Here is a 12,386-nt window from a genome sequence, read left to right on the forward strand (position 1 = left end):
TTTAATAAACAACATCAACAAAAATCAAGATACTGGCTTAAATAACTTGCCTAAAATTGGTAGAGCTTAGCTTAAAATGACAAAGATCTAATCAGTCCCTTAAATCATTTTTATTGGTAGGGAGAGAGGAAAATCCTACTCATGAAGTGACTGCCTTTAAGTCATAGTAATATATTACCAAAAGCAGATTTTTGGAACTGTTAGTTTTTACAGCTTTCTAGTTCTCATGTAAGGCTTTCATGGTTCATTAAGCCTGATGATATAACCCAGTCATATTCAATTTTTTAATGTTAATGTTGTATTTTGTTTTCACCTTTTGTCTCTAAATGCACTGTTCTGAAACTTAACACTTCTCTTTATGATGAAGCTTAGACAAAATAGACAAAATGAAGCTTTTTATTTTTTCTTACAGCTTTTGACATTAAAGCTTGCCTACTCAAAAACATGATAATACTTATAGATACATATTTCATTTTCTGTTCTACCTCAAATTCTGCATCTTATGTAAAAATAGGTATACCTTATTGCTTGCAAGTGTGATTGATTGGTAAATAAATATACCATTTCAATTATAACACAAGGCTTGGAAACCAAATAGACAACACCATTTTAAATACCTTATTATACATGCTAATGAAATTTAAAGCTAGGAAGTTCAGTGTATTTTTGAAGGGAAATTAAAATATAATAGAATTTTCTTTTTTTTTTAATTTTTTTTTTAATGTTTATTTATTTCTGAGACAGGGAGAGACAGAGCATGAGTGAGGGAGGGGCAGAGAGAGAGGGAGACACAGAATCAGAAGCAGGCTCCAGGCTCTGAGCTGTCAGCACAGAGCCCGACGCGGGGCTCGAACTCACAAACCATGAGATCGTGACCTGAGCCTAAGTCGGTCTCTCAACCGACTGAGCCACCCAGGCGCCCCGTAGAATTTTCAATGATAGATCTTTCTCCCTTCCTCTGGAGATTGTCCATTATTTTTAAAAGCATGTGTTAAGCTTGTGTTCTTTTTGGGTTTTGGTTTTTGTCCCAAAACATTTCAAAGTGATGAGTGAATGTAGCTTTATTCTTCTTGACACATGGTTTATTTTCGTCAAGTAGGTAACTTTTCTTGCAGGTATAGTGTTTCAGAAATCTATTTTATTGTAAGAGGAATGTATTGCATGTTAAGTAATTATTTTTTCAGGTTTTCAGAACAAAGGTTTCCTAACTAAATACAAATCTTGAACACGTTGTTAATTTCTTTCCTTTTTATTTTTTTTCTCTCTGATAGGTGTTTCAGGGGCAATTGGATTGTTTGGCTATATCAACCATTAAGGCTTTGACAGCAGTAATGAATAAATCTCCAGCTGCTAAGGTGAAACAAAATCCGCAAGCTCAAAAATGTTATCCTAGATATGCCAGTTTTCACTATGAAATCCCCAAAGTAATGTATGAAAGTATATATATAATACATTTGGTGTTATACCTGAAGTGAAATAGTTCACAAACTATCTCAGTATAGGAATCATTTGCTGTTAACTTTTGAGACAAACACCTAATGGGGACTGCTTTGGATTATAAGATAGGCATATAATTATATGATAGAACTGTAAGCTAATAGAGACTTACAGTGTCAGTAAACAGATAGCACTGCTGTTGAAAAGATCATTTTAAGTGATTCTATGGTTAGTGAGTTTAAAAAAGTAAATTTTATATCATAGTTTTTCTTCATTAATAAAATAATCACTCTTTCACTCTTTGCTCAGTTTATGACTGCCTAGACTGTGAGAAAATTTTTCACATGAATAGCCCTATCAGTTTGGGACTTGTTTTTCACAATGGCCGTGGAAATTCTGCTTCTTTGTTACCAAACCTCAGGATTTTCTTTCTTTATGCTGATTTGTGCTAGTAGTTTCGTCATTAAATAGTTTTAAGGATTAGTGAGATCATCTGTGTAAAGTGGTAAACCTATAGTGCCAGGCACATGGTAAGTGCTTAATAAATCTCAGTGTCGATGATGATGATGATATTTTACCTTCTGTTTACCACCTGTAATGTATTTCATGCTTTACCTTTTAGTAGCAGACATGAATGAATTATTCCTGGTTTCCTAAGCCATGCCTTCAGTAGTATTACTAACTTTCCATTGGTTCCACTAGGACACTAATGTTTGCTCTATAAATGTTGCCATATGTAGCTTATGGTTAGATGCCTACTAGACAGCTTTTACAATTTTACAGGCCTGCTTGGGAATCTAATTCTAATTACAATAGTTTCTGTAAGGGAAAAAAAATCATTTTAAGTTCTAAGTAATTGGTTTATGAGTATAATGAATTAGCTGTACTGTATTATGAAACTCAAGTCTCAAGTGATGTTCAAGTCTTAAGATAGAATTTTTTTATTATGTAATGCATGGTTTAAAATTCAAAAGGTTATGTTAAAAATACCTTTTTAAAAATGATAGGTATTAGTATTTTAAGTTTTAATTTAAATTCCAGTTAGTTAACATACAGTGTAGTAGTATTTTCAGATATACAATATAGAGATTCAACAATTCCTTACAGATACATTTACTACAGATATAATACTCAGTGCTCATCACAGGTGCACTCTTTAATCTCTATAACCTATTTAACCCATCTTTCCACCCATCTACCTTCTGGTAACTATTAGTTCTCTGCCTGTTTTGTTTTCTTAAATGCCACATATGAGTGAAATCATATGATGTTTGTCTTTCTCTGACTGACTTCTTTTGCTTAGCATAATACTCTCTAGTTCCATCCATGTCGTTGCAGATGGCAAGGTTTTATTCTTTTTTATGGCTGATTAATATTCTGTTTTGTGGGGTTGCCTGGGTGGCTCAGTCGGTTAAGCGTCCAGCTTCAGCTCAGGTCATGATCTGGCAGTTTGTGAGTTTGAGCCCCACGTCGGGCTTTATGCTGACAGCTTGGAGCCTGGAGCCTGCTTCAGATTCTGTGTCTCCCTCTGTCTCTGCCCCTCCCATGCTCATGCTCTGTCTCTCACTGTTTCTCAATAATAAATAAATGTTAAAAAAATTAAAAAAATATTCCATTTTATGTATATACCACATCTTCTTTATCCATTCATCAATTGATGGACACTTGGGCTGTTTTCATAATTTGGCCACTATACATGAAGTTCCTATAAATATAGGGGTCCATGTATCCCTTTGAATTAGTATTAAGAAATACCTTTTGGAAAAAAATGTTCTTTCTACCATTGGGCTCACAGCCAACTAGTTCCTCTCCCTAAAGACAACCAGTCTTACTCATTTTGTTTAAATCTTTTGATTTTATAATAAAAGTGTATACATTTTTGCCTGATTTACTGGACCAGTTTAGCATTACTAGATTTTTGTTGTCTTTTTATTTTACTTTATGACTTTGTGTGCCCACTAGTTCAAAAATACATATGACTTAGACCTTTCTAAAATGAACTTGATGTTTGAGATAAATTCAATCCATTTAGATACAAAAAGAAGAGAGAAAATTACCCAGTTTTTTCTGTCACCACTCAAAATTGCCAGGACTCTAGTCTTTTGAGACTGCTGCCTGGCTCCTGTTACCCCCAAAGTCTTCTCATTCTTTTGCCATTTTTGTTTTGACTTCATGTAATACTGTACTAATTACAAATCAAGGGAAGATGAAAGTGGTTGTACCCTAATCTGAAATTTATATAATATTTTTATAATATACAATTATACAATTATTGCTAATTTCATTTATTTTACATTTGGTAGATTATTGTCACATCATATTTCAGAAGACCTATGGAATCTATTTTAGAGGGTGCCTGGTGGCTCAGTAAGGTTAAGCGTCCAACTTCAGCTCAGGTCATGGTCTCATGCACGGCTCATGGGTTCAAGCCCCGCATTGGGTTCTGTGCTGACACCTCACAACCTGGACCCTGCCTCAGATGCTGTGTTTCCCTCATTCTCTTTGCCCCTCCTCCACTTGTACTCTGTCTCTCTCTCTCTCTTTCTCTCTCTCTTTTTCAAAAATAAATGAACATTAAAAATTTTTTTTAATTAAAAAAAGATGAAGATGTGATTTAAGAAGCAAATACTGTACTCCGTCTTTTCAGTATTAACTGAAATGGGTATTATTCAACATTTTAAATAATCAACAAATTCAGTCTTTGAAAGTATGTTTTGATGTGTTTATTTCCCTTCCCTTAGGAAGTATTTAAAGAAAGAATTGGTTATACACATATGTTTGAGGTTTTAAAATCCCTGGGTCAGCCACCGCTAGAACTACTTAAAGAACTTATGAATATGGTGAGTTTTTTCGCTGTATTAAACAAGTTCCATTATCTCCATATCCAAAATGGTTACTAACCTTTTGTCTTTTATGTTGCTTTATAGGCTGTAGAGGGTGACCACACTTCAGTTGGGATTTTGGGCATTAGTAATGTCCAGCCTCTCTTGCTTCTTATCCAGTGGCTTCCAGAGCTAGAATCCCATGATCTGCAAATCTTCATTTCTGATTGGCTGAAAAGAATTTGTTGTATTAATAGGCAGAGTCGAACTACTTGTGTCAATGCAAACATGGGAATTCACATCATTGAAACCCTTGGTTCCCATTCTTCCCTCCATCGAACTTGTGCTGAGAACTTGATTGCACTTCATGGTTCCTTGGGGAGTCAGTCAGTGAGCTCAGAAGAAATACGTCAGCTGCTAAGATTGCTGAGAGTGGATGAATCTGAGTATATTCACCCTTATACTACTCCTGTGACTCGAGCAATTCTGACAATGGCCCGAAAACAAAGTCTAGAGAGCGCACTGCAGTATTTTAATTTGTCACATAGTATGGCAGGAATCTCTGTGCCTTCCATACAGAAATGGCCAGGGTCTGCCTTTTCTTTCAATGCTTGGTTTTGCTTAGATCAGGATCAGTTGACTCTTGGCAATGCTAACAAAGGAGGAAAAAGAAAACAATTGTACAGGTACTGATACAAGTTATGGAATATAAATGAATACTGTCATAACAATATATGCTGTAATTCTCAAACAGGAAAAAGCTTTTCAAGCATCTAGTTTTTAAATGTACAACAGTTTAGCTGAAACCGCTTTATCCTTAGGGCATACACTTTAATTATAAGTGTTTTATTGCTTTCATGATATTGATTACATATGTCAAATATTTTGGTAGGTCTTTGGTTAGTTTGGAAACAAAGTTCCTTCTTAAAAGTATGATAAAAGTGGAGAAAAAAGTGTAATAAATTTTAAAATGAATGGTGATCTCTATGTTCCATTAAAGGTGCTCTATATTTATATGAAGGATCACAAAACCTATGTGTATGTACATCCAAACTTAGTTACTTTGGTAACTGATAATTTTAAATAAATTTAATGCCTTGTGATTTTTAAGACATTTATTCATGCTTTCTGAATCCTATTTGAAAGAATTTTGAAATCTTCAAAATTTATCATTTTACTTTTGTTTGATAATGGAATTCCACTCTTCTGGCTACCTTTTATAATTTGTTAAACCATTAAGCCCATAAAAGATTTAGGAATTACCATTGATATGAGGTTGGACTGATGTGTGGCAATAGAATGTAAGCCACAGCATTATTGATAAAGATATTCATGATGATCTTACGGTTTTGTGTGTATTCAGTGATAAAACTGAACTGACTTCAAAAGTTCTGATAATGTATATTTTTGTTAGCTTTTTTACAGGAAGTGGCATGGGTTTTGAAGCTTTTATTACCCATTCAGGTATGCTGGTTGTTGCAGTGTGCACAAAAAGAGAATATGCTGCAGTTATGCTTCCTGACCACAGTTTCTGTGATTCCCTCTGGGTAAGGTTTTAGGACATCACATTTAACTTTTTGGTTCTTTTCTTTAAAATCACACATTTGGTGAATGTACATCAGGAATTATCTCCTTTTTGAGCATTGATTAATTTTCACTTCATAATTCTGCTTATGTTGAAATTTATAAGGAAGTTAATAGCATTATCATCCTCATTATAAACTCAGCGGTAATAATTTTTCTCCTAAACAATTAAAAGTAAATATTTCCATTTCTTTCATGTTTTCTAGAATCAGATTTGGTTTAGGAATTCAATTTAAAATGAGAACATAAATTATTAATAGCGATGCATCTCTCTGAAAGTATAAAATGCTTCTCATTAGGAAAATTGATTCTAAAGAATACTCAGACTTGGAAAATACAGGAAAGATACTTTGTTACAGTTGTTGTGTAAGTTGCTAGAACATATATAAATGCTTTTGTAGTACTACAGAAAAAATTGTCATTCACTCTTAAGAACAGAATTTTAACCAGCATTTAATTATGCTTAATCTCAATGTTCTGCTATTCACACAAACTAATTGAGTAATACTCTGAAAACATTTGTCATTCCAAAGATTTAATGTAATTTTAGTCTTTAAATGTATGCTTTACTTTACTAGCACAACATAACTATTGTTCACATGCCTGGAAAAAGACCCTTTGGTCAGAGCTTTGTCTATATCTATGACAACGGACAGCAGAAGGTCTCTGCCCCTCTCAGATTTCCTGCCATGAATGAAGTAAGCACACCTTATCTACTTGTTATGGGACCATGGGATTTTAAAATGTTTTGTATGTTCTAAGATATAGTAAGTTAATATTTAATACTGTTAGCCTATCATTATTAGATGAAGTTGGACAACATGTAATAAAGAAAAACAACTCAAAGAAGAAACAAATGTAATAAAAAACTTATGGGGAAAAAGACCTAAAATGGGAAAGCCAAAGAAATTGAATAGAGGAGAGCAAAGGATCATTTAATAAAGCCCTCCATGGGATGTCTGGGTAGCACAGTAGGTTAAGCGTCTCATTCTTGAGACTCTTGATTTTGGCTCAGATCATGATCTCATGGTTCCTGGGGTTGAGCCTGGCCAGTGTGGAGCCTGCTTAGGATTCTCTCTCTCCTTCTCTTTGCCCCTCCCTTGCTTGTGTGTTCTCTCTCTCTCTCTCTCTCAAAATAAATTTAAAAACTTTAAAAAATTAAAAATAAATAAAATCTTTAGAATAATAATAATAAAGCCCTCCCAAGTGTACAAAATACTTAGAGACTATTATGATGGTCTCTTTTCCATCCTCACTGAATTTGAAACAGTAAAGAAGAAACTTTAAGCCTTTACATTGTAGTCAAATATAAGATGGAACTTATTGAGATGATTCTTAAAGAATATTATTGTAGCAGTGATTCACACATCAGGATTGTAGGATGTAAGCTTGGGAAATAGCACACTGATTTATTTTCAAAAATGTATTTGGGGAAAAGAATCAGAAATAAAAGCTGCAATTTGTAATAGCTCTGTTTAAAAAAATCAAAAATAAAGATTGTTTACATATTGTATTAGAAATGGAAAAAAAATATTATTGTAAAAGTTCTCTGAGAATTCTTAGATAATTCTAAAAGAGCCTTTTTTGAAGGTAATGAAATCTGTTATTTCCCAGGTGCTTCTCTGATTCTAGTAGTTTCTTATTGATGTTCATCCTGATGCTCATTTTAGGATAGCCTGTAATTAGTGTTATTATACTAATGTGTAGTTCTGTTTATAAATTTTAAGGGAGAAAAGTAGTTTCCTTTATTTTAGATTATAGTAAAGTTGTTAAAGTTTTTAAAAACACTCATTAAAATTTCAAAATTTACAGGATATAATGTGAATTATAAAAGTAACACATCCAAATCCCATAGGCCAAAAGTAACATCTCTCATTGGCTTCTTATGTATGCACACACATGCACACATTATGATCCAATAAAATTAAAACTTACAATTTATTTTCCATTTGTTTTTTTAATTTTATGTGCTGTTTTATTTTCAATCTGAAGATCGAGATATAATTAAAATGGTGTAATTTATTTTGTTTGTTTCTTAATTTTTAGCCTTTTATTTCCTGCTGCATTGGTTCAGCTGGGCAAAGAACCACCACTCCTCCACCATCCCAAATCCCAGATCCACCTTTTTCTTCCCCCATTATCCCTCATCGGACATCATTTGGTGGAATTCTGTCATCAGCCTCCTGGGGAGGAACACTTGAAAAATCAAAATTGATTACCAAATTGATATCAGCTGGAACTCAAGATAGTGAATGGGGATGTCCCACATCTCTGGAGGGCCAGCTAGGGTCTGTTATCATATTTTATGAAGGACTACAGCCTCCTCAGGTGAAGGCATTGTATTTAGCAGGTGAGCATGTACAGTCATACTGTTTAAACTTAGTGTTTTTTTTTTTTTGCTGCCTACATATATTTTGAAGAATATATTTGATCTGAAGAGTGTATTTGTATTTGTAATGGAACCTGAAAGGGAAGAAAAATCCCACTACATTCCCTGTCCGCCCACCCTCAACTTGATTGGGATATTATTGACATAAAACACATGTAAGTTTAAGATGTACAGTGTAATGATTTGATAGACGTGTATATTACAAAATGATTGCCGCAAGGTTATTTAGCACCTGCATCCCTCACATAATTAGAGTGTTTTACATGTATGTTGATAATATTTAAGAACTGACCTGTGAGTTTGAGCCCCATATTGTGCTCTGTGCTGATGGTGTGGAGCCTACATGGGATTCTCTCTCTCCTTTTTTCTCTGCCCCGTCCATGCTCTCTCTCTCTCTCTCTCTCAAAATAAATAAATAAACTTAAAAAAAAAAAAAAAAACAACACAAGGAATGGTCAATACTGTTTTCTCCTTTTATTGATGTAAGGTGGAACCTTGTTTGAATTTGCATTTCTTTTTTTTTTTTTTTAGTACTATTCATTTACTATTCAATTTCTATGATATCTTTTCACATTGTTGGTTATTCTGCTATTTTTCTTCTAAATTTAAATTACTTAACATTAGATAAATTAATAGGTAAATTTTGTTATAGTTGATATTAGGTTTTTAATGCTGTATAAAATTTCCTTTCTATAGTGGAGATTGAACCACCCACAACTTTTCTAGGTTTTAGATGAATTGAAGGTGATACCAAAATGAAGTTCATTTTGGCTAGTATGGTTTAACTGTGTTGAGTAGCTTGAAACAGCTTAATTTTATTTATTTATTTATTTATTTATTTATTTATTTATTTATTTATTTATTTTAACAAGCTCTCTTTAATAAAAGGAAAAATAGAAAAACAACCAAATATCATGTACTATATTATCTGTCATTCTCGTTATTCATCTGTTAAAATTGATGGCAATGTTGTATGTATAGTAATTTACAGAATTCATATTGTTAAATAACTTTAATTTTATTTATTTTTATTGTTTTTTAAAAATTTACATCCAAGTTAGTTAGCATATAGTGCAATAATGATTTCAGGAGTAGAATCTAGTGATTCATCCCTATATGTAACAAACACCCACTGCTCATCCCAACAAGTGTCCTCCTTAATGTCCCTTGCCCATTTAGCCCACCCCTCCACCCACAACCCATCCAGCAGCCTTTAGTTTGTTCTCTGTATTTAAGAGTCTCTTATGTTTTGTCCCCCTCCTTGTTATTATATTATTTTTGTTTCCCTTCCCTTATGTTCATCTGTTTTGTATCTTAAATTGTTCATATGAGTGAAGTCATAGGGTATTTGTTTCTCTGACTAATCTCACTTAGCATAAACACACTAGTTCCATCCATGTTGTTGCATATGGTAAGATTTCATTCTTTTTGATTGCTGAGTAATACTCTATTATGTATATATACCACATCATCTTTATCCATTAATCTGTTGATGGACACTTGGGCTCTTTCCATACTTTGGTGCTGCCAGTGGCACAGCTGTAAACATTGGGATGCACGTGCTCTTTTCAAACAGCACACCTGTATCCTTTGGATAAATACCTACTTGTGCAATTTCTGGGTTATAGGGTAGTTCTATTTTTAATTTTTTGAGGAACCTCCATATTTTCCAGAGTGGTTGCACCAGTTTGCATTCCCACCAGCAATGCAAAAGGGCTCTTCTTTCTCCGCATCCTCACCAGCATCTGTTGTTGCCCAGGTTGTTAATTTTAGCCATTCTTACTGGTGTGAGGTGGTATCTCATTGTGGTTTTGATTTGTATTTCCCTGATGATGAGTGATGTTGAGCATTTTTTTCATGTCTCTTGTTAGCCATCTGGATGTCTTTTTTTTTTTTTTTTAATTTTTTTAAATGTTTATTTGTTTTTGAGACAAAGACAGAGCATGAACGGGGAGGGTCAGAGAGAGAGGGAGACACAAAATCTGAAGCAGGTTCCAGGCTCTGAGCTGTCCGCACAGAGCCCGATGTGGGGCTCGAACTTACAGACTGTGAGATCATGACCTGAGCCAAAGTCAGCCGACTGAGCCACCCAGGCGCCCGTATCTGGATGTCTTCTTTAGAAAAGTGTCTATTCATGTCTTTTGCCCATTTCTTCACTAGATTGCTTTTTTGTGTGTGTTGAGTTTGGTAAGTTCATTGTTGATTTTGGGTACTAACTCTTTATTTGATATGTCATTTGCAAATATCTTCTCCCATTCCTTCGGTTGCCTTTTAGTTTTGCTGATTGTTTCCTTTGCCATGCAGAAGCTTTTTATCTTGCTGAGATCCCAGTACTTCATTTTTGCTTTTGTTTCCCTTGCCTCTGGAGAACGTGTTGAGTAAGAAGTTGCTGCAGCAGAGGTCCAAGAGGTTTTTGCTTGCCTTCTCCTTGAGGATTTTGATGGTTTCCTGTCTTATATTTAGGTCTTTCATCCATTTTGAGTTTATTTTTGTGTATGGTGTAATAAAGTGGTCCAGGTTCATCTTCTTCATGTCGCTGTCCAGTTTTCCCATCACCATTTGTTGAAGAGACTGTCTTTATTCTATTGGATATTTTTTGCTCAAAGCTTAATTGGCCATACATTTGTGGGTCCATTTCTAAGTATTCTCTTCTGTTCCATTGACCTATGTGTCTGTTTTTGTGCCAGTACCATACTGTCTTGATGATTACAGCTTTGTAATACATCTTGATGTCCAGAATTGTGATGCCTCCAGCTTTGGGGTTTTTTTTCAGGATTGCTTTGACTATTCGGGGTCTTTTCTGGTTCCATACAAATTTTAGGATTATTTGTTCTAGCTCTATGAAGAATGCTGGTATTATTTTAATAGGGATTGCATTGAATATGTAGATTGCTTTGGGTAGTATTGACATTTTAACAATATTTGTTCTTCCTGTCCAGGAACATGGAATATTTTTCCATTTTTTTGTGTCTTCTTCAATTTCTTTCATAAGCTTTGTATAGTTTTCAGTATGTAAGTTTTTCACCTCTTTGGTTAGGTTTATTCCTAGGTATTTTATGGCTTTTTGGTGAAATTGTAAGTGGGATCGATTCCATGGTTTCCCTTTCTGCAGTTTCATTATTGGTGCACTGATTTCTGTGCATTGATTTTATATCCTGCCACTTTGCTGAATTCATGGATCAGTTTTAGCAGGTTTTTGATGGAATCGTTTGGGTTTTCTATATAGATTGTCATGTCATCTGTGAAGAGTGAAAGTTTGACTTCCTCCTTGCCGATTTGGATGCCTTTTATTTCTTTGTGTTGTCTGATTGTTGATGCTAGAATTTCCAATACTATGTTGAATAACAGTGGCGAGAGTGGACATCCCTGTCTTGTTCCTGACCTTAGGGGGAAAGCTCTCAGTTTTTCCCCATTGAGGATATTAGTGGTGGGTCTTTTGTATGTGGCTTTTAGGATCTTGAGTTATAATCCTTCTATCCCTACTTCCTTGAGGGTTTTTATCAAGAAAGGATGCTGTATTTTGTCAAATGCTCTCTCCTGCATCTATTGAGAGAATCATGTGGTTCTGTCCTTTATTTTATTAGTATCATATATCACTGATTTGTTTGTAGATATTGAACCAGCCCTGCATCCCAGGTATAAATGCCACTTGATCATGGTGAATAATTATTTTAATGCATTATTGGATCCAGTTGGCTACTATCTTGTTGAGAATTTTTGCATCCATGTTTATCAGGGAAATTTATCTATAGTTCTGCTTTTTAGTGGGATCTTTGTCTGGTTTTGAAATCAAGGTAATGCTGGCCTCATAGAAGGAGTTTGGAAGTTCCTTCCATTTCTATTTTTTGGAACAGCTTTAAAAGAATAGAAGTTAACACTTCTTTAAATGTTTGGTAGAATTCCCTTGGAAAGCCATCTGGCTCTGGACTCTTGTTTTTGGGGAGGTTTTTGATTACTAATTCTTTACTGGTCATCAGTCTGTTCAAATTCTCTATTTCTTCCTGTTTTCAGTTTTGGTAGTTTGTATTTTTCTAGGTATTTTCCGTTTCTTCCAGATTGCCCAATTTGTTGGAATATAATTGCTTATAATCTCTTATTATTGTTTGTATTTCTGCAGTATTGGTTGTGATCTCTCCTCTTTCATTTTTTATTTT

The 12,386-nt window shown here is 34.2% G+C and overlaps 1 protein-coding gene across 3 annotated transcripts in view; it reads left to right on the top strand.

Annotated features, from left to right (window-relative positions):
- Positions 1 to 12,386, top strand: part of NBEAL1 (neurobeachin like 1) — a 179,707-nt gene that overhangs the window by 61,791 nt on the left and 105,530 nt on the right. For all 3 annotated transcript variants that reach the window (XM_042949777.1, XM_042949778.1, XM_042949779.1), the window contains 6 exons: positions 1,272 to 1,355; positions 4,179 to 4,277; positions 4,365 to 4,945; positions 5,674 to 5,806; positions 6,422 to 6,541; positions 7,890 to 8,193. In XM_042949777.1, coding sequence (XP_042805711.1) covers positions 1,272 to 1,355; positions 4,179 to 4,277; positions 4,365 to 4,945; positions 5,674 to 5,806; positions 6,422 to 6,541; positions 7,890 to 8,193 — 1,321 coding nt within the window. The remainder of the gene's footprint in view (positions 1 to 1,271; positions 1,356 to 4,178; positions 4,278 to 4,364; positions 4,946 to 5,673; positions 5,807 to 6,421; positions 6,542 to 7,889; positions 8,194 to 12,386) is intronic.

This window comes from Panthera leo, chromosome C1 (assembly GCF_018350215.1).
Source record: "Panthera leo isolate Ple1 chromosome C1, P.leo_Ple1_pat1.1, whole genome shotgun sequence".
In the NCBI taxonomy this organism is placed as follows: Eukaryota; Metazoa; Chordata; class Mammalia; order Carnivora; family Felidae; genus Panthera; species Panthera leo.